The sequence below is a fragment of the Anarrhichthys ocellatus genome, unplaced genomic scaffold, assembly GCF_004355925.1.
Source record: "Anarrhichthys ocellatus isolate YVR2014 unplaced genomic scaffold, GSC_Weel_1.0 scaffold28, whole genome shotgun sequence".
NCBI lineage: Eukaryota > Metazoa > Chordata > Actinopteri > Perciformes > Anarhichadidae > Anarrhichthys > Anarrhichthys ocellatus.
The window spans coordinates 1,592,138-1,614,931 of NW_022280058.1; the positions used below are offsets into that span (position 1 = coordinate 1,592,138).

The 22,794-nt window shown below is 43.4% G+C and overlaps 1 protein-coding gene across 2 annotated transcripts in view; it reads right to left on the reverse strand.

The window, feature by feature from the left end:
• Positions 1-217: 217 nt before the first annotated feature.
• LOC116392010 (protein sidekick-1) overlaps positions 218-22,794 on the reverse strand; it is a 199,486-nt gene continuing 176,909 nt past the window's right edge. For both annotated transcript variants that reach the window (XM_031863100.1, XM_031863097.1), the window contains 16 exons: positions 17,269-17,470; positions 14,237-14,340; positions 14,038-14,108; positions 13,111-13,249; positions 12,717-12,773; positions 12,489-12,590; positions 11,053-11,168; positions 7,128-7,314; positions 6,894-7,031; positions 6,641-6,802; positions 5,937-6,062; positions 5,207-5,371; positions 4,587-4,724; positions 2,922-3,042; positions 2,699-2,828; positions 218-2,159 (listed from right to left, as the gene is read on the reverse strand). In XM_031863100.1, the coding sequence (XP_031718960.1) occupies positions 1,851-2,159; positions 2,699-2,828; positions 2,922-3,042; positions 4,587-4,724; positions 5,207-5,371; positions 5,937-6,062; positions 6,641-6,802; positions 6,894-7,031; positions 7,128-7,314; positions 11,053-11,168; positions 12,489-12,590; positions 12,717-12,773; positions 13,111-13,249; positions 14,038-14,108; positions 14,237-14,340; positions 17,269-17,470 (2,267 nt within the window). In that variant the 3' untranslated portion in view covers positions 218-1,850. The remainder of the gene's footprint in view (positions 2,160-2,698; positions 2,829-2,921; positions 3,043-4,586; positions 4,725-5,206; positions 5,372-5,936; positions 6,063-6,640; positions 6,803-6,893; positions 7,032-7,127; positions 7,315-11,052; positions 11,169-12,488; positions 12,591-12,716; positions 12,774-13,110; positions 13,250-14,037; positions 14,109-14,236; positions 14,341-17,268; positions 17,471-22,794) is intronic.

Here is a 22,794-nt window from a genome sequence, read left to right on the forward strand (position 1 = left end):
GCTGTGATCCTTCTTGTACACAGTCTATGCTCCTTGTACTACTTAAATAAAAGACACAGACAATGCTAACAGGCCTGGTTGAGAGAGTTCAGTGAGACTGAGGCAGTTACAGAATGTTAAGGCACATCTTTAATTCAGTAAGTGTAATGTGTAGAGGACGCTCCAAAAGAGACACGTTCACTGTCTCAGTACTACAACAGACCACAAAGACACGCTGTTAAACAATGACCATTTATTCACACACTGTAATGGGACTCAAAACAAGCGTGACAGAGTGAGGGAGGCTGCTGGCTGGCTGGGACGGAGGAGAAATCTTTTAAATTATACATGAGCGAAAACTTACAGATGATTTTTTTGTTTGGTACAAAGTAGATGTGTGGCAGCCTGGCTGCTGGAGTTGAGGCCAGGGTACAGATAGTGGGGCCTTATGAGTCAAAGTTCAATCGCACTCAGTTTGAACAAGAACGGTTCTCTAAAATACCCTGTAAACTTGTTCCACACTCACACGGCTGATCTATTTTTCATGATACTTGTTGAACGACTTCCTCCTTCTCCCTCCCGTCTGTCGGTGTAGCTGAGGACTCGCTCCGGTGCCGTTTCACTATTTGCTTTGAATCACACAAACGCGGCCGAAACTACATACAACAGCACACTAGTAAAACGGGGTTCCCTGTACAAAATCCATCTGAAAAACACAAACATACATACAATGGCACGCTTTTGCTTAGCGGTGAACAACAGAGATGGGTGAACGGGCTTCTTAGCTGAACACAGGGCCATTTATACACGGCATGCTTCTACGCACACGTGTCCCACTCAAACACACCCAGACTTGTAAAAAAATGTAACTTCAACAGAAGAAAGACAAAATGTGTGGGCTCAGTGCAAGCATTATGGCTTGGGAGGCTGTGGTAAGAGGAGCGCTGACAACAGGCAGTAGACGGTCAAAAAACATGGTTTTCATATATTCCGAACCAAACCCCAAACATCACACAGCACTCTCAGAAACCACACAACACTCTCACTGAGAATGCCTTGAGATCTGAAGAAGCCCTCGCTCGCTCTCCGTCCTCCGGCAAGTTCAAAAAACGTGATTATCGATTGTTTTATTTTTTTCTTCTTCTTTTCCTCTGTGTGGCAGTATTTTAAAGCTGACAGCTCCGTGTTTGTGTACATGAACCAGTCTGTCAACAAAAGCTGCTCCCTTCTGTGCCGTCTTTTAATGATTCACCTCACCCTTAAAGTTCCTCTCCCCCAGCGGGGAGGTGCTGAAATGGCGCACCAGGGAGTGCATGCGTGTGGATTTGTGCACTTCAGTGTAAATACAGAAAACAGAGACGAAGCGTTGTGCAGAAATTCCACGTTCCACCGGTTTGAACGTCGACTTCTCTCCTCGAAATGAGACTGGACGGACTCGCATAGTCGCTCGCAGCTCTTGTTGGAGAGTCTCTGGAATAGCCATGGATATCTGGTGGTATACGCCGCTGTGAATGTGTGTGTGTGTGTGTGTGTGTGGAAACGAGAACTGTGTGTGTGAGCACAGTGACACGGAGGCGTAAAATAATAGGAGGGCAACACACACACACTCGGCGACGCGGTGAGGATCTTTGTGAACGAGGGGAGAAGGCGAGTGAGAAGTGTGGGTTTAGTTCTTTGGGGCATGAGGGGCTGTTTTAGTCACCAGTCCGTCCCACATCTCCTCAGCTCGTCCTCCGCTCTCTTCTCTCTCTCTCTCTCTCCTCCGGCTCTGTCTCCTTTAGTCCAAACACACAGCGGACCCCCCCCCCCCCCCCCTCCTTCATTTTGTGTACATGTGTGTGTATCATTTTGTGCAGATTTTGTCTCTAGAGTCAAACGAATGAGGAGAATCCCGTCACAGGGGTGCGTGACCCCGGAGGAGGGTTGGTGTTGGGGTTGACGTGTGTGTGCGCGGGCTGCCCCGTGGGCGTGTACGCGCCGCCTGTGCTGTGCTGGGTGACCACGGTCTGGTAGTAGGGCTCCGTGTCTGCAGTGGCGCACTCCTCGTAGCCAAAGGGAGCGCTGATCGGTTTCAGGCTTTTGGGCTGCCGCTTCCAGGAGTTATAGTAGGTGGGGTCGCTCATGTAGTGGTTGACGAAGGAGTGCTTGGGCTGCTCGTCCTCGTAGTCGCTGTCTGTTAACTACGTACAAACACAAACACACAGCAGGGGGTGGGTTAAACGTCATCAGAGAGAGAGAGACACACATCAGGGGAAGGAACTTCAGAGTCGACATGAAGGTCTAAGGCCGCTGCACGTCTGTGGCTGATCATCCCTGAGAGTTTTAGATCTTTTGTTGTCAGTTTTGCCTTTATTCGACAGGAGAGACAGAACTTAGGGGAAGGTTGGAGTTGAAGACGCTGAGATAACATGGGATAGTTCTCCTGAGATGGCACTGGTGATGACGTTTAGGAGTCTCATTTAGCCACTTGTTAGCAGCCGCTGACTGACGTATTTTATATCGTAGAACAAAACGTTGAAATCTCTTAAGCTTGTGCAAACCGCTAACCTTATTTCAGGCGTCTAACCAAAAACCCATTCAAGAAAGCCATTAACTTCGAGACGAGGAAGTGCTTAAACTAATTTCAGGGTTTTAGGACTCAATCCTGCAGCACTCTATAAAAGCCTTTGAATTTGAGAGAGAGAGAGAGAGAGAGAGAGAGTCAGATGGAGAGAGATACCTCTGACTCAGACACCTCAGTGGGTTTCTCTGTGAGCGTGGTGCTCTCAGTGAGCACGGCTCCGTTATAGTTGTTACAGATGTCCTCGTCGGAGTAGTGAAGACCACCTGGACTCGGCCTGGGGGGAGACCTGGACGCACAAACACATTAATAATAATTAAGTAAAAAAAATCAAATCCTTGATTCAAAATGTGTGTGTGTGAGTGAGTGAGTGAGTGCACACCTGGTGCCGTTCTTTTTCAGGAAGGCATTCTTGGTGTTGAGCGTTCGACTGTTGAGCTCCAAAGCAGTGAAACCTCCGTTGTCCAGCGTTACCGACTCCTCCGCTGTGGACGTGTGCTTCCCTGGAGGAAAATGAAAGGATTGGAAAAGGTTCAGGTAAATATACGGACGTTCAGTCACTCGTATGTGGCAGCGGCTGAGGAATACTTAAACTGGCATGCATAATTTGTCACTCAGGCAGTAACCACACAGAATAGCTTCTTAATTTATTCACCAATAACCATAACGAATGGAACAATAATGAAAACAATGTCACGTTTTGAATTGGGAGAAATATGATGCTGTTTGAAACACAACAATGTGCTCTGGATGATTTATGGTCATCGGAACAAAAATTGAATTTGGTGTTGCCCACCGACACCGACACATTATAAAAAGTACGGTCTAGACTCTCTCTATATGAGATAACGCCTGTTATTATTTGGTGCTGTATGAATGAAATGAAATTGAAGTGAATTGACAGCCATTGATTCTTGTTTGTGTCTGTGCACTCTCTCTCCTCCTGCAGCACCTCCCTCGCTCCGTCTCATCGCTCCACTGCCCCAGAGGTTGTGCCAAGGTTTCCGTGGCAACTCACATTAGCAGCTATCCTGATGTAACCCGCGCTTGTCAGGGACAACTTTGAATTACAGATGTTGGCATGCACGCACGCACACACACACACACACACACACACACACACACACACACACACCACACAAAGCTCACATCTGAGAACATCACAGGAAGCCCGAGAGGAGAAGAAACTCGCATGAAAACAGGAGAACAGGAAGAACCGAAGCTTTGGAGAAGTAACCGGGCAACACATCAAACTAAAGGACACTTTTTTTGGTCACAGTGAGGAACAAGCTTGTCCCTCAATCCACGTCAATAAGCATCCGTGAGTAAGACTGTGGTCCCTGCAGCTCCAGGCTGCTGCGCTCCCTGACTGACCCTGTGGAGGTGGTGCGAGCTACAATATAATAGAGCAGTCCAAATTTAAGTATGAAAAACTGGCTTCTTTTCCCAGTGGGATCTCTCAATAGAGGAGTGAATCTGATCCGAACAGAGCTTTAGATGAAACACCTGAAATGAGAACTGTGTCCGTAATACAGAAAGTTCCTGATAAATGGATAATATAAGTCTTGCAAATGAAACTCAAACAAGTCTGTTCCAACATGTTCCAGCCATAAAACAGTCTCTTTCTAGTTAAGAGACATCTCACTTTGGATTGACCAATCTAGTCTTATTTAAGTAAATTAGCCAGGCTTAATACTAAAACCTGTGTTAATGAAAAGACTTCATTTCAGCATTAATCGAAAGCCATTTTCAAAAACCTACAGAAATGACATCTTCAGGGAGATAACGTTAACGCCGTGAAGGAACTGGCCTTGGTTTCCTCTCCTCTGAAGCATGTCTCAGCTTTTCAGAATCACAACAAATTGAGTTCATTGTAATAAAACAGGGGAGGGTAGATGTGGTGAGCCTGTTGACGGTGAGTGGATCGATGTGAGTGTCATTGAGGAGAGGAAAATGCCTCTTTTGCCAAAAAAAAACCACCTTGAATATCACCACTTTGTCACCTTATAAAGCATGACATTAGAGCGTGTCCATGTGAGCCACAAACCTGTGCCACAGGCCTTGTACTTGCTGTTGTGTCCATGCAGCAGCAGTGTGAAGACCAGGACCAGAATGAGGATGAGTCCCACCAGAGCCATGACCAGCAGGAACCACCACTCCTCGTAGAACGGGCGCTCCGACAGCGCTGCAGACAGGGAGGAGGAGAGGAGAGGAGGAACACACATGAGGAAGGTATCAACTTTTCTTTTGCTTCACTACAAATTAAAGTTTGTCTCTTCCTCGTGTCATCAAACTCATCCTGCGGATTCTTCAAACAACCTGACGAGAAAAGTTGATTGTAGTGTCTCTTTTCTCAGATCAGTGTATAAGGTAAGAGAGAGGAAGCTGTATGAATGTGTGCATTGAAGACTTTTCATTAATTATTGTGCCACAGACAAACGCAGACAAACTTTCCCTTTGCACAATAAGCGCAGTTGTAGTTTCACGGCTCTGCCTCTTGATGGCAGCAGACACAAACACACAATCACAGTAGCTTCCTCCATTGTTTCTGGCTAGAAATTCAGTCCAACCCCAATTAAACAAGTTGGATCACCCTGGATATGTTCATTAGCCTGAGCTCCACCAGTGTGTGAGTATGTGTGTGTGTGTGTGTGTGTGTGTGTTTACCAGCGAGAGCAGCAGAGGGTGTGCTCGGCTGTCCGTAGCCATAGCGATTAACAGCGATGACTCTGAACTCGTAGCTGATCCCAGACCTCAGGCGCTCCAGTGGGACTAAAACAGACCTGCTGCTGGGAGGGAGGAGTCTGATGAAGGAGTCCCACACTCCTTCATCTGCAGAGCGAGGGGGAGGCAGAGGGGGGAGAGTGAGAGAGAGAGCGAGAGGGAGGGTGAAAGAGGGAGGGAGGGAGGGCGGAGAGGGAGAAAAAGAGTCGGGGGTAGAGGGAGACAGAAAAAGAGAGGGAGGGTGAAAGGGGGAGAGCGGGAGAAAGAGAGAGAGGGAGAGAAAGAAAGAGATGGAGGAAGAGAGAGGGAGAGAGAGAGAATGTCAGATTGTGAATACAGAATATCTTAAATTGTCAGTCCCGTTTAAAATGATGGTGATGATCACTGTTATTACTATTAATAAAAGGGGTGTTACCATTACTATCTGTGGTAGAATAACACCAGAGTCTCTCTCTCCTGTAGATTGTTCAAACAGTTTGCCACAGACGACCCCTTTCTGTATTTTATTCCTCTGGTAATAGTTATTAGAAAAATTGCTGCTGACATGATTTGCACAGCAGGTCTAAATGAATCTGGAGAAAGCTGCGCTAAGTGAGCTTTAGTGTAGTGCTTAACCTCCCTCTTAATCAATGGAAATAATTGGTGCACACGATTAAACGGTGCGTTGGCTTACCCGATGGACGCGCCTCAATGACGTATCCAGTGAGAGGTGCTGCACCCTTTTCTCCCTCCGACCAGTGGACAGTGAGCGCAGAAGACGTCTTGGTGATGGACATCTCCATCGGGGACCCAGGGGAGCCTGCGGTGTCAGAGAGGGACACACATGCACATTACACACACACACACACACACACACACACACACACACACACACACACACCTCATCTTCTGAAAGCGTTTCCTTTAACCTTTACTATAATCACTGGTGAGTTTGTTGTTAGTGTATTGGCGAAAATGTAACAAAATAAAATGACAACACGGTCATGTTCCAACATTTTTCACCAAGCATGGAATACAACCAAGACTTCATTGACTAAAGTATTTGAGTTATGCTCAAGTATACATGGATCACAGTGCAGTCATTTCCACTGACATGTACGTTTTCTATCGTCGTAATCTGAATATCTTTGGGTTTTGGGCTGTTGGTTGGCAAGACATCTGAATGTTTCACTATTTTTTGATATTTCATAGATTTAAAACAATGAATTAGTTCAAACACAATCGGAAGAATACTGTAATAAATGAACCGTTCGTTGCAGTCCTAGTTGACCCAGTCCTACTTGAGTCCCCATAACTGTATGGGACTGTATTAACAGATGTTTGTCTCCATGACACCAACACACACACACACACACACACACACACACCCATGCCTACCTTGTACAGGCTGAGCACTGATGTTTGCTTGTATAGGCGGTCCATAGCTGACGGTGAGAGCCTGAGCACTGAACGCGTACGTCGCTCCTTTGACGAGGTCTCGAACCTTCAGCCATCTCTGCCAGCTGCCCCTCACATCCACTGTCACCACTTTACTCACTCCTGCTCTCACACAGACAATTACAAATAAATGCCAGTGTCCTCCTTGTCATGCATTTGTGTGTGTGTGTGTACAAAGCATGTGTGTGCATACCTTGTACAGGAGCAGTGGGCTGGTAGATGACCCTGTAGCCCTCCAGCTGTCCATTAGGAGTGAGTGGAGATCCCCAGGACACGTTGACACTTCCTCCTGTCACCTCTGAGAAGGACAGATAGCTGGGCTGGCTGGGAGCTGCGGGACGCATGCAGGATGACAAATGAAATAAAGGAAGTCATAAAGCATAAAGATAATTTGGTTTTAGCGAGCCGAACTGTCACCGCTCCCTACCAGACTGCAGGGTGCGGGCCCCGCGGGGGTCACTGGGTGGGCCGTCTCCAGCCGTGTTGAAGGCAGTCAGAGTGACCAGGTAAGGTGTGTAGCTGGTCAGGTTGGTGAGGTGCACACGGGTGTCCGGGACAAAAATCACCTTGACCTTCTCACTCTGGTTCTGCCTGTCCCTCTCCCAGTAGTGGATCTGCAACACAGCAAAAACACTGTCAATAACGCTGGCTGTGTTTGTCTCAAAACAACTCCCCCCCCTCCTGTTTTCTCCTCTCCCCCACTTCATTTCTGCCAACTATATATATTATTTACTTTCTGTCCGTTCCTCCTGAGGTTTCCTGATCGATCCATATAAACAAGTGCTCATGTGCGGTTTTACAAGGAGGAGAAGATGGTTATGGAGAGATTTGTTCTGGCATTGACAGTTTAAGAGAAGGTTCAAGTTGTTGTAATGTCCTGTTGCAGATACAGATACCACTGGTTTAGTCAAGATGTACGTACATATAAAAGGACCATAAACAAGTTATCTTGGTGCCTGATTACCAAACCAACATGTATGCCTGACATCAGCCATAGTCTGTGTTAAACCTGATTTTAGTGTATATAGTTCACAAGATTTCTAAACCTCACACAACCAACTCTGCAATCATACAACATGAGATTTGCTCATTTGAACCGATTCAAGTGATCACACAATTAAAAAATGTAGTCCATGTGTCACTGTCCATGCTCATGTGGCACCAATAAACACTTTTGACTTTTATATATTCTCTATCGCCACATACTTTTAATGAAACAGGTTGTGTATAATGAGCAAGAAAAAAAACAAGCAGTATATTTGATATGTTACTGCCAGTAAACAGCCTATATAAATGCATATCCAGTAGCAGAATCCATTTGATGCTTTAAAGCAGCTTGCCTCCTGCTCATAACGGCACTGGACTGGTGAATATCCACTTTAATATTCTTTAGGGCATGTACTTGCCTTAAATGTGTGCTTTTACAAATCACTGCGTGTTGTTTAATCTCAGATGAATGTTGAGGATAAATGTTCATATTTTAATGTTGTACAGAACAGCTGAGAGTCCTGCAAAAAAGGCTTAAGTTTAACACGGAAACTGCCTCGACTGTCCCCACACATACAGCCAGATGCACACTAACAGCAAGGTTACATAGGTGGTTGAGCCTCATGCATTAGAGATGAACCAGAAAAAGTATCTTGGATGCACAAGAGCCTTTAAGGTGAGAAAATAACCACAGCAGCTGGAATAGCACTTATTCTCATCCATGATTCAAGGTTAATTTATTGTCATTGTACAACACAGTTTTGCTACAGTTGGGACAGCTGTAGTCCCATTTTACTACATAAGAAAAACAAAAAAAGCACAACATCTTTTTAAGGTGGAGTGTGGAGGATCAGGTTCTCAAAGAGGAAAGGAGCTGCTCTGAAGTCCAGTAGTACGGCAGCTGATACTTCTGTATCGCTTGCCAGATGGCAGAAGGGTGAACAGGCTGTGGCGGGTATTTTCTTTTAATATCCCTTGAGCTCTTTGCAGGCACCTCTTGTCACCAATTTCACTGATGATGCTCGGTAGATGGGTCTCAATGACCTGGGCAGTGTTAATCACCTGCTGTAGAGCCCTCCTCTCATCCCATGCTGGTTTGTAATGTTTCCAGTCAGGATGCTTATATTGCTCCTCTGTAAAAGTTAACAAGGACTTGGCACGGGACTTTAGTCTTCTTAATTTTAGCCGTTTAAGATATTTTTTCAACAGGATGGAGTTGAATGATGCTCATGATGACAGGTTGTTTGTGATGCTGATTCCCAGGAACTTCAAACGGTTCACTTGATCCATCTCAGCTGCATTGATGGTTAACTTATTTTGGGCTTTATTTTTTTTAGCTTTACATGCAAATTGTTGCAGCCTTTGAGCCGGGCTGTAACAAATTGTGGGGAGTCCTCTCTCTTCCTCTGCTGACAACACGGCTGTCATTTTGGTTTTGTTTGCTTTAGACGTTTTCCACACATCCAGACATACTTACATTACTGATTACTTATTTTGTTTTGTTATTTATTATTAACTTGTAAATAAATGTGCTTATTCATTACTTTCTTTTTACTCGTCTGGTCTCCCATTTTTGTTGCAGCCTTTGAGCTGAACAACGAGTAACAAATAAACACATGTGTCAGAGTTTGTACTTGATTTGAATGTTTCCATGACAAGCATTCAAGGGCAATCAGCCACCCAGGTCCCTAATCATACCGTGCATGGCTCCTCAGCTCATTCAAACTGCAATCAGATCATGAAATTGTTGCTTTTGTAATTACACACGGACTGGATATTTGGTTTACTGGGAGTTCACTGTATTATCTTAGCTGCTACTTACATTCAACAGTTTCATATCTTCAAAAACCATCTCTGTGTAGTTTGCTTTATAAAGTAAAACAAAAGACAAGAGCTACTTTCAGTTAAGGGGTCCATTTTGTTATTATTCTTAACAGAAGGCACTACAAAGCACCATAAACTATATTTACACCTTCCAAACTTGGAAGCAGCAGCGTATGAGTAGCACTTGATGGCAGCACTATACCATCTCTGTCTTTCCACAAGCTCTTACAATAATGAGATACTGAATAACTCATCCATATACTCAATTTAAAATCAAAATGTATTACCTTCTGCATGAAAACGGTACTTCCTTTGAGGCAACATTCTTTGTGATACTTCATTCTAATGGTTTAGGAGAGAGTCCAGAACATTTTGTAATCCACTCTAATGTGTAGTGGATCTATTTTAGTATTTGGTAAGAGTGCGAGACCATTCAGATTAGTCCAAAAAGCCTATTTGAAGCTGTCCTGAATGAATATGTGATTTGATGAGATCAAGAACCTTAAATGGATTATCAAACCATCTCTTTCGTGAAAGAGTTGGATATCAAGTCTTGATGAAAAACAGGATGTTTGCTCTGCAAAGGAGCGGTATGTTTCTGGTTTCAGGTCTGTAGAACTTCTATTAGAAATGACTGACCTATTTTCACAGGAACAGCATGACAGGATTATGCTGATGAAGTAAAAAGAATTATAAATCTTAAAAGTTGATACTACAATGAAAATCTGCAGTTTTAGAATGTGTCACTCAAAGTAGTAGTGACTCATTTGTACAAATCTGCCCACACATTTGATGTTGCGCAACCTTTTACATTTGTTCCACTAGCACAGCTTGGTATTACCTGTTACCCATCATGCTCAGTGTGTTTAACAAGCCCTCAGTGAACCTCAACCGTCGATAAATACACTGGCAATGAAGTTTACCGTCAGTCCTACCTGGCGTCTGTGCTGGTCACCTAACACAGTACGAGTGTTAACATAAGTCAGAACCTATAAATTCATTAAACATTCTTTCTTTGCTCTATCTCGCCTTAATCTCGTTAACCCCCTTTGCCTCGCACTCCCCTCGCCATGTCCAGCCGCCTCTGGTGGTTTGAACGTATTCCCTCTAATCAGGATTCTACAGGGATAACCTGCTCATCTCATTTCTTCACTCTGCAAATATTACATTCCCGTCTTTCTTTCTCTCTCCATTTCCCCCCTGTTCTCCAGCAGAAATCAATGTGTCTAAAGCAGAACAGATAACCTTGTGTTTGAAGTAGTAAGAGCGAGGGGGTGTGACAGGGGAGTCGAGGGGGAGAGATAGGCCGAGGAGTGATATTGAAACCATTAAAGGATATTCAGATTCTTCCTCCAACTTAGCACTCTTTCTCTATAAGACACTTGAATGTGCAGCAGAGCAAAACCCCTCCAAGACAAGAGGAGAGACATTTAAAGTGCAGAGCGAAACAACCTTTCTATCACATGGACACTCATAGCAGTACTCCTTTGTGTGGCCTTTGTCAGTCCTGTGTGTGTCTGCCACAAGGAAAACTTTGTCACCTTGTATCCTTGGATGAGTCCATTCTGGGTCTCGAGGGGGGGTGTGTCCCAGGTCACCTCCAGGATGGAGGGAGACACAGCTGACACTCTGATAGACTGAGGGGCCACCGAGGGAGCTGCAGGATGAAAAGGTGCCTGGTTAGACAGCTACCGAGTGTGTGTGTGTGTGTGTGCGCAGCTGGGTGTAAGAGTGGGAAGTAGGGAAGATATGTTTTACCCTTGCAATTAGAATGGGCCTAAGGCAGCACCTTGTTACTCCACCGTACCTCACATATGCATGAACACTCAGCGTGCACCTGAGGCTAGAGAAAAGACCATATCACCCCATTTCATCATCCCCCCCTCCAGCCCTTTTCTGCCTCCCCCTGCTTATCCTCAACTCTCGCTCATCTGCATGTGATACGTATGGCCTACACGCACACACTATGCACACACTACACACGCCTATTGAATAGCGATGCAATGTTTGTCAGATGGAGGGAGTGTGAGATTGTGAGGGAAATTGCAAAAATGTGTGGGTGTTACTAGCATAACCTGCAAATCTGTTCACTCGCACGGTTGTTTGTGTGTGCGTGCGTGTGTGTGAGAGAATATATTTGCACTGCTGTCTGTGTAATGGATCTATGGTTTGACTCTGTGGTGAAAGTTAAACAGGAGTTGGGCCATTACTACAAAATAGATGACTTTGTGAAGCTCTACACGACTTTCAGATGTGTCCACATGTATGCGTACGTATGTCCTCTCAGACACACACACACACACACACACACACACACACACACACACACACACAAGGCAATGCCACTCGATGGGCTATAAGAGCAGGACAGGAGGCGTGGACAGGACAAAGCGAGAAAGGAGAAGAGAAGGAGAGAGCGAAGGACCAGACAAGAGACGGAGAGCAGACAAGACGGAGACAAAAAATAACAATTTGACAAAACAATCCAAACTCAAGGTTCTCTGACCAGCTGCTTCCAGAGATGAAAAGCTGCTTGTGTGCTATGGATGAACTCATGGCAGCTACTGCGCTTGTATGATTGCAGATCCGTCTCCATTACAACTGAGCGAACTCCATCTGCTGATTCATACCACAGAACACGTTGTGAAGCACAGAAAGTGGACCTTGAGATGGGATTAATCTGTTCAACAGCTATTTCCAAGGTCAAGAATGTGCTTTTTATGCTTAAAAGATGGGAGTAAGTAAAAGATGAAGGATCTATCCCACTGTAAGTGATGTAAGAAGAGCAACAATCTAAAAGAATCACCCGCAAACCAAATGTTACTTTTGTACCCAAAATGCAACCTTCTAACAACGCACGAAATGTTGAACACAGAGAGAAGAAGCTCGACATTCAACAGCTTTTTTGTAAACAAAATGTGTAGATCACACATTGTAATGATGACCAGTCTAACAGCTTCCTTCTGTGTCCACCTACCTGCTTCTCCAACAGACACCTCAGCTGGGGAGGAGGGCGGGCTCTCTCCGACGATATTGTAGCTGGTCATTACAATCTGGTAGCGTTTGAACTTCTTCAGTTCTACAAAGAACATGAAAATACTTACTTTTACGTTTTTACAACATGCATGCAAAGCCAATATGTTAGTTATTGTTATCACTTGTAAAACATAAAGATCCCAGGCGCTTTACTTCTTAAATGACTTACGTGTCAACTCAAACTCTGTTAGCGAGGCACTGCTCACTGTCTTGAATGTGCTCTTGGCTTTGGGAAGAGTGAGACAAAGATGAAAAAAGTTTACTTTTTAAGCAATCAGAACCGTGGGATCTGCATTTGCATTTATCACACTCCCTCTAACATCCAATATCACAAATGACATTTCGTGTAATCTCAGCAAAGGAAATAACATTTGCCTATATCAGTAAACGACTAAGATATAAGTGCTTGCAGGATTCTTTAGGTAAACTAATTAAGTAAATAGCTTAATTGTCTTACACCGCTGCTCATGTGCTGCAGAAGAAAGGTCTGACAGGCATAGCAACCGTAACTAAGAGGGAGTGGGGATTAATGAAGAGTTAGCGTTAGTTTCAGTACTACTCACTTGTAATGAGGGCACTTGTGGTGTTGTTCTTGGTTGCCTGGACTTCTGCTTCAGCTAAAGTGGAGGTGTTTACTGGGAGCTCTCTATAATACAGCCGGTATCCGGTCAACACCCCGTTAATACTGTCGTCATTAGGACGCTGAAAAACATGCAAACAAGTACACACGGAGTGAAGTATTAGTACTTCAGTTCTCAAAAAAGAAGGACTTCTGCACTGTGCTCGTTTTCATTTTCTTGGTGAAGCGAGGTGACTGACAGGACGCTGGCAGAGCAGCGTTTGATCAGAGTTCACTTTAAGGGGCTGGTGGATTGGACTGGCTGTAACCCGTACAGACAAAGTGATGCTTCAGTGCGTTTGGCACTCTTGTAAAGGATGATGAAATTGCTGGTGACTTTGTTTTTCATTGCCTCCTTATGCTTTGACATGAGGCTAGAAGGAGTGAGAGAAGACACTTCCAAACAGAAGAGGGAGAGTGACATCGGTGAAGTATCCAGGCTATGTTTACTGTCCTTTCAACTGTCACGGATGCTCTAAAACCACCCTTTTGTCTCTGTTTCCCTTTGTTGTTGGACAATGCAGATGTTTGCTTCTATCGCCCTCAAACGTCTCTCCTGCTGGTATATCCTCATTAAGAGTTTGAACATTTCTCTCCCCCAGCCAGGACGGTCTGTCCCTACGCCTGTCTGTCCCTCCAATCTGTCTGTGCTGCCCTCTGACCGTTCCTGGCTCAATAGAAGATGATAATTGCATACACACAACACGTACACACACACACACACACACACACACACACACACACACACACACACTGCATACAGTGAGTCTGCATAGGTCTCATTCTCCAAGTAGGTGATTAACCTGCAATCAAAGTTGTGTTGTGCAGGTCTGTGCAAATTGACTGTGTGTGTGTGTCTGTCTTCAAATACCTTCCATTGCACCAGGACCGAGGTAGTGGTTGTTGGTTTCACTGCGAGGATCAGTGGGGGTTCGTCAGGCACTAGAAAGAAAACACAGAGAAAGAGAGTGAGAAAGGAAAAAGACTTCTTTATACTATTACACTCCATCATGTTTTTAAATCTACATATTTCCATGTCTTCCTCCTTCTTTCATTCCCAGTCCTCTCACCATCCTGTAGAGTAGTGACAGCCTCCGTCTCTTTGCTGAGGACACTGTCTCCTACATCGTTGGTGGCCAGCATCCGAAACTTGTACGATGTAAAGGGCTTCAGCCTGTAGACACAAACGCACACCGATGTACATTTGCTCACAAAAAATTATATTCATTCACGTTATTGATTTCAGCATTACTCCTTTCTCTCTCTTTTTCTTTGACCAGTTGAAAAGTTGCATTCATTTATTTTAAAAATGATGTTTCCATTTTATATCAAATCCTTTTTCGGACAGAATAGACAAATAAAGTTTGATTTGCTTGGTAAAGTAGTACAGTACAATGAGAGTGACATTCAGATAGCTGTATACTGATCAAACAGTGAGATTAGTTCATATAGCAGGTCATTTATCACAATGAAATGACAGCAATGAAGCCTTAAAGTAACCTTTTCTTCTATTGTAAACAAACTGATTTTTGGTTTCACTCAAGGTTTTTTCACCAAAGAGCATTGAGCATCTGTAAGACCTCAAAAGCTCCACTGAATATCTCTAAAACACCATCTTCTCCATCAACCTCCTTCTCACAGACCTGTTCTTGCTCTTTCAGTGGCCTTTGAAGAGCAGACAAGGTCTTGAATAATAATCATTTTACACCTTTCCTAATTGTCTCCCCTGCCAAAGTATTTCTGCTGCCATATTAACATATCATCTTATCTGCATTTCTCCTCTGTGCAAGGTGAATGCATTACTAAGTACAGAATAAAAATTTACATCAGTCATTGTGAAAACACTGTACTCTAGAGCCACTTACAATCAGCTGAAGGAACAGGCACCAATTGTTAGGGACAAGCTGAACAAGTCTATGGTGCCTCGTAGCATGCTAATAGTTTAAATGTACCCGTTCCTGCACACCGTGGGAAATTGATTAAAATTTAAAAAGTCGGTGGCAAAACAGTCATTTCTATTAGTCTAACCTAATTATCAACAAGAGTTAACGGGAGCAATTTAATCATTTGTAACAAGAAGTACCTGCTCACACGTCCACCTGCAAGGTCCACTTTATTCATACAGTGCCTCGGACACGACAGAGGACCAGTTAGACATGCAGCAGGCGACAGGAGGACTGATCAAATATCCTCTTGTATAATAATGAGCAACCAGGCCCAATAAGCGACAAGAAAAGGCCCTAAGGGGTTGTGGGTATCGTAGGAATAAGACATCAAAGGCAACAAGCTCAATGAGGGTGGGGAACCAACAGCACTGGGACTACGTTGAGGACAGGGTTTGAAAGTGTGTGTGTGTGTGTGTGTGTGTACTCTACTGTGTGTCTATGTTTGCAGCAGCCGGGGGACTTCGATGTTTTGGTTCCAAAGATGTCTCCGTGGAAAACAACAATTAAGGATGGATACCAAGTCAGTGTGAGTGTGTGCGTGTGGAGATGTAAACTAAATCCTCCATCCGGTGCTGCAATTAGAGCATTCAGTGGTGGAATGAGCTCAAAAATGGCATCAAAACAACAACAACAGCATCACCACCACCATCATCATCATCATCACGGCACATAGATTCTCCCGGAGGCCGGTTGAGACAGGCTGATGCAGGCACACTGAGAGAACGCTCTTCAGCATCTTAAATAGCTCCGGGAAAGCTGGCCGAGGAGCGCACACAAACATGCGGGGAGCACACACGGTACACAAGTAAGCCTCATCTTAATTCTCCTACTAAGGCTCTCAGGGAAGTTGGGAGCAGCCATCGAGTCGGACCGCCATCACCTGCTGCCATAATGACAGTCTCACCAGGGAGGAGAGGATGGAGGGATAAAGAGATAAGGGCGGGAAAGGAAGACATGGATCCTTCTTCCAGGGGATGATTGCATGTGAACGAAGGGAGAAAAAAACATGCCTTGTGGTTTTCTGAAAAAATTAGCTGTTGATGGATGGATGGAGGGATGAAACGGTTGTGGAGAGAAACTATGGACAAACAGCACACACACACACACTTGAAAGCATTAAAACAGAGTGGGGGAGAAAAGGGTATTAAGAGAGAAAGACTAAGAGCACCTTCTGCTGTGCCTGTGTGATTAGGTGACAGAGGTCCTCCACGTCTCTGCAGTGATTATGATTACTCTCCCTGGTGTTCTTTTGTGGTCTGTGTTGTTGTTTTTTTGCTCAACAAACCTTTTTGTTACTCCATGTGCTAAATAAATGGAACTTCTCAATCTGTGTTGTAATTATCTGTTGCTTGCTTCGAGTATTCACAGCATCCCTCCCTCTGTCCACTCTTCTTCTCCCCAAGGATGCATAAACATGACACGACTTTTTAACAACTGCTTTAACTAATTCAAAACCAGCACGTCATGATAAACAACATTTGCACAGTTGGGCTCTTTAAGGCAAGCAAAAAACAGTAATGTGGAATTTTTATTCTTGTTTTCTCCAAGGATGCTTGGGATCGGCTTCCACACAGTGTGTGTGTGTGTGTGGGGGCGACATTATGATACATTGATCATAGATACATATAATCATTAAAACTACCAACCAGCAATGACTGATGTTTACATTTTAAGGATAATGTAACTGAATCAGAGTTTCGGCCACTTAAATTGTAACCTGATTGTGTCACCATGTGACATGACGTGGGGGTTTGTTCACAACAATTCCACAACAATAACAGCCTATTCAAAATACTCTTGTTCATAAAATGTAATGTTAACATTAATATGATCTTGAATATAACATATATATAGGACAACACAACAGTTTCTGGGACATTTGACTTTTTCCCTCATCTTCCATGTTTTCCATGACTGGAACATTGTTCAACCGTTTTGCAGGTTTTCCAGGACGTATGGGAATCCTGATTTTTGCTAACTAAACAAAATAAGACACAACCCTCCAACCACTTTATCTATGGAGTATACAAAGCTTGATAGGCTTGCCACAAGTTGTTAGTTGCCAAGCAATGATTAGACAAATACTACGCTGCCGCCACACGAGCAGATATGTGTGTGTGTGCAGTATGTGACTGCACATATGTGCACATGAGTACCTGTCAACGGTCCAGGTGGTCACATTATGTTGGATGTCAGCGATGTGTGTGTTCCAGTCCCCGTCGGGCAGCTCTTTGGCCTGCAGCGTGAAGTACCTCAGCGGCGAGGAACCTGAGCCACCCGTCACCCAGTGGAGGCGGAGATGGCGAGATTCAACTCCGTCCTGAGGAGCAGCCAACTTCCTGGGGGGCTGAGGACGCTCTGTGGACGTGGCAAAGAAACAAAAGAAGAGAAATGAGAGGGTAGAAAAGGATCAGCAGAGTGGAAATGAAGTGGAAGCATGAGAGGGAAAAAGAGAGTAACAAATTCAAATGTATAGATCAATTTCATTGGAAACATTTGTTCATACATACAATCCTGACTAATTTAGTAGTTAACATTTTGTGACTGTCACCACATACCAATACGCACATTTACATGTGTGTATCTTTGTTCATCAGGGACAGGGAGACTTCGTAAAGAGCTCTATATAAACAGCTGGGTCACAAATTAAAGGACAGAGCACCTCACATTACCACAAGTCAAGAAGCCGCTGGATGCAAATAACAGAAAATGAAAAAAAAGGTGAAAACATACGCGACGCACTTATCTCAATGGCAATGGTGTGTAGTGGATGTTTTCACCTTGATAAAAACAAGCACAACACAGCTTTAATGTTCTTATTTTAACTATAGTACTGATATCATGTGTGTGTGTGTGTGGTGTGTTGGGGGACAGACCGCAGTGAGAGGACAGGCTGGAGAAGGCACAGCTTCTCTTTAAGATTGTAAGAGGTGCAACCATATTTAGACTTCTAGACGGTACTGTGAGTTGGTTTCAATTATAGTTTGACTTTGGATGGAATTATTTTGAATAGAGGATGCATTGCTACCTGTAATTATCTTTTCTTTTATCTACTCTGCTGTCTCAGTTTTACAGGGATACTTTGTCATACACATGCATACATGTCATGCTTCTCTGTGTTTTTTTTACATAGCTGTGCGTGCCCCACTGGTTAGTACGGCGGTTACAGGTAAGCACTGTTAGCGCTGTTAGCTGCGAGCCGCCAGCTCAGCCGTCACCATGTTGAGAGGCAGTAATCATGCTCTCCATTACACGTCAAACACTTTTAAGGGCTTTTCACACCGGACGTGGTTTTGCACTGCGCTCGCCAAGTGGCGTGCTCCACCCACGCTTTGCCGTCGTGGCGCAGCGCAAGCCATTGGAAATGATGCGTTTCAGAGTGCAGTGGAGCCTTTGTAGCGCTCTGTGTGAAAGGGCCTTTTTTAGAAGCATGTAAATGTGCTGCCTGCAGAGAGCCCTGTTCAGAAAGATCTGCATACCATATGTTTCTCAACTCGTTCATTCAGCTTTCCTGTTTGTAACATGATGACATACATTGTCACCTGGGCAAACTGAGATTATCGTGGACCGTGATGATAGCTGCAAATACCTTGTTACACAGGAAAGGGGCAGCCTCCATTTATATCACAAATGCGCCAGTGTGACTGTTGCAATTCAGATGTTTAAATGAAACAAGACAGCAGCATCAAAGAAACAATTTCTCAACAGATGTGTGTGTGTGTGTGTGTGTGTGTTTGTGTTCGTATTTGACTGTGTCTGTGTCTTCGCTATTCAATTAGAAGATAAAATATGACCCTGGGAGTCAGTATCTTTGTACAACTGTGTCGGCAGAAGCTGTGTGATTAGGAGAAGTGCGTACACACACACACACACGCATGCACACAAACAAAAACACATGGTTGGGGGGCAGAACTGTTTCATTTCAGTGGCATCAGATTATCGATTCAGTCTGGAAATTAAAGCATTATCGATTCTCTCTAAGGTTTAATTAATCTGCACTTATACACTCAAACATGCACAAGCACACACACACACACACATGTGCGCACACACACAGGCTTTTCTTCCTTATCACAAGTAATTTGAGTTAAATCTGTTTCTTCCCGCGCGCCCTTATTCTTCAAGATTGACTATTCTCTCCCTCTTTTGTTTTCCTGATACCATCTGTCTCTCGTGTCTGTTCTCCTCATGTTCCGCTCCACGGTTAAGATCATGTTCTGATAACAAACTCATAATTGTCAGAACAAGTGCTGCCCTTTCAGCACTTACACGACTGCTTGCTGCGACGCAAGGGAGAGGGGAGGAGTGTGATAGAAGTGAAGTGAAGTAGATAGAAGAGATGCTTTTGGTGCTAGAGGAGTGAAAATATATGGTTGTAAGGGGATGAATTCTGCTAAAAATGCTAATATACGTTGTCCATTACCTTATCAGTTATCACCCTCTTGGAGACAAACATCAGCATAGATAGATCTCTCTAGAGGGAGTTGTTTTCATTCATACACATAGCCTCACACATACTCACGCACACTCAAAAAAACAATTTTCTTTTTCTGGGGATTAAGTTTGTCTCTTCAGCATCATCAGAAAGAAATCTCTATTAGGCTGCTCTGTCTATCTCACAGTGAGAATGGGCCATTACGTTAGTGAAGTGGAACAGGGATCCACTGATTTCTATTCTTAATTAAGACACCCTAATAATGATGCCGCAGATGTTATGATATGATATCTGATCCAATTAAAATGCACTACACCGGCTGATAAGTCTGAATAGAATATCTGACATCGTGATTTCAGGTTTTCAAAAATAAAATCACTTCACTGTCACATTTTAATACAGGGACTTTTGCCTTTAGCCTATGAGACATACTTGGTGCCGGCTGACAGAGGAAATTGGAGAGAGAGAGAGATCAGGTCTGACATATTTCAAAGGCTGAGAGACACGTTCAAACCAAAGTTATTCATGCGTTAGCCACCAGACCCACTGTAACTTCATTTTTAAAGTGATATTTCATCTTTTGTGAAATAGCTCTCGGTCAAACTTCAACACAACCCGGCAGTTAAATCTGTCCTCCATCCGTCTCTTCTTCAACTGATTATATTAGCCTGCTGGAAGGAATACTGACAGCATGTTATTATTATTTGATTAATATGGTTTTTATTTCATGCTCTTTTACTACTATTACTGTTATTATAGCTTTTAGTTCCATTTTAATGCATTTTAATAATTTAATTGCCTTGCATGCATTACTCTCAAATTGTTAAATTGCTGAATTGTTTTTTTCACTGACTTTTTTTGGGAATATTTTTGGCTTTTCAGTCATCTGTGAAGTACTATGCACTGCCCTAACCTGTATGAAAAGTGCTACACAAATACAGTTTGTATTGTCTTAAGATACATTAAAAAAGTATGATCAGAACTTATTTAAAGACAGAAGGTACTGGCCTACAACTTTACTGCTATGGTTCATTCTCACAGCTCTCATCGGTGTAGTTACCGATGAGAGCCCAGTAGTACCAATACCGGCCCAGCATCTGTTAATGCAGGACTAACTAGAATTACAACTGCCAAAACAGTCCAAAACATCCGAAGAGGAACAACCTCAAACTTAATCAGACACGTATTATTTTGTAATTCAATCCCATCGTGCTGCTCAGAGTAACCGCAGTGCACAGCACAGGGTCTCTCCCTCGCACAGACTCAGTAGGACTGTGTGAGGTCACACTGACCTGAAACATGATGTGTTCAAGCTCTATTCAGTAAAAGTAAGGATTGAGCAAAGGTAAATTATCACGCAATGTTCCAATGAAATTTTGTAAAATGCAGTTTTTGGAGAGAAACTTAAATTAAGTTACAGCAATGTAAAATATATATTAGAAAGAGAATTATGACCTGTTTAACTTCCTAACACTAACTCAAATCAGCTTTTATTAAATTAAATTTAATAGCAAATCTTTAAATAAAAATACATTCATGTATTTCCTTATCATTTGATTTGTGTGATTTTATGAACACAGTTGATTTATGCAGAAGTCTTAAAAAGATGAGATAAAAGTGTCACAACCTCTGAATCTGAGGACAATAAACCTTTTAATTCGTTTCTAAATTGAAGGAAAAAGAACTGCGCTGTTCACCTGACAGTGTGTTGGAGGACATACTCCTGTTCTGTTTCAGGTTTTAAGAGACAGAACTGTCTTAGGAGAGTTACTGTTACTGTTTAAATCTTGCCAAAGGCATGGGCTGTCATATTCAGTGTTTGAGTGTGTTCAAATTCCTCTTATTTTCACGGTTTACACCCTACGAGGAGGCCAGCGACTGCTCAGATTAGATGAAATGTTAAAAAGAAATTAGCAACTTTTTGCCGCCCTAAAATAATGAATTACCATAATTGCAGCGTGCTGATAGAAGTATTGATCAAAAGCAATTACTTTGGTCTGGAATCTAAGATTCATGGCTTTCACATCTTGTTTTTCGGCCTGTGCTCTCTCCTTTGGCAAAAAGAGACATCCCAACTGCTGCCATTTCAACACAATGCCGGTCTCATTCTCTTTCTCACCTTCTAACTGAACAATTTTCACCCACCCACATCAGAGCTTGGTGCTATGTGGTGCAAGACAGTGGAGTGTGAAAGGCTGATAATCTTTGTTTTCTCACTCAACAAGTATCAACCGACTGAAAGACACAATTTTCTTTGGTCTAATAATCCTTTTTCATGATAATATAGCAAACCTATGTGGTATATGACTACAGACCCCCTTAGCTTCCACAGCAGCTGGATTCTTTTGACATCAGGAGATCACACAGGGATCACAAGATCATATAAAATCCTTCTTGTCAGGTGTAAAGCAAGCCCTCAGGAATAGCGGCGGGCTTTGAAGCTAATTTTACATAGTGGCCAAACGGTGGAAGGATAACTTCCGGATACGTCATGTGATGCCATCGGGCACAAAAATACTTTTCCCATAGACTTACATTGGGAAAGAGACATCTTTAAATCAGCGCATTTTTTACGAGCCCTTTAATATACCTTTTTTAAATGATTAGGTCCTAAAAGTTGTCAGAACTAATAGCCGAATCCAGAGTTATTTTCCGTTTTCCATTCACGTGAATGAGCCTGACAACGAGGCTGGACCGAGGGCTTGAGTCGGGGTTAAAGGAAACATCACTGCGTTTGTTCTATAGAGTGCTGCAGAGATGACAATGAATGCAATCCGCAGAAGTAAAAAGCATGCTCAAGTATAAACACAACGAGGCATAAAGGCGGACCAGTCGACGTGATGATGGTTTGTAGTCTTATTTAGCCACTCGTTAGCAAGTCTTTTAAAAAAATCTTATAAGCTTGTGTTAACCACAGACCTTATTTCAGGTGTCTAAACAAAAAAACATTCAAGAAACCCATTGGATTCAGGACGTAGGAACCGGAAGTGCAAAGATGCTGACTCATTTCCGGGTTTTAGGACACATTCATGCAGCACTGTATGGGCCCACGGATGGGGAAGATCGCCAGAAGATTTGGGTAAATTCATCCGCATTTTATAATGGGAGGTCAAAACTTCTTTCTCCAACTCTGTCTGAAGTGGTCAGTGTAAATACTGCAATAGCATCAGTTTGAACACAATTGGATCGGATTTCTTCATTGAAAGAAGAGCAAAGAAGGATTGAAGTCAGCTCGTTATAGATAGTG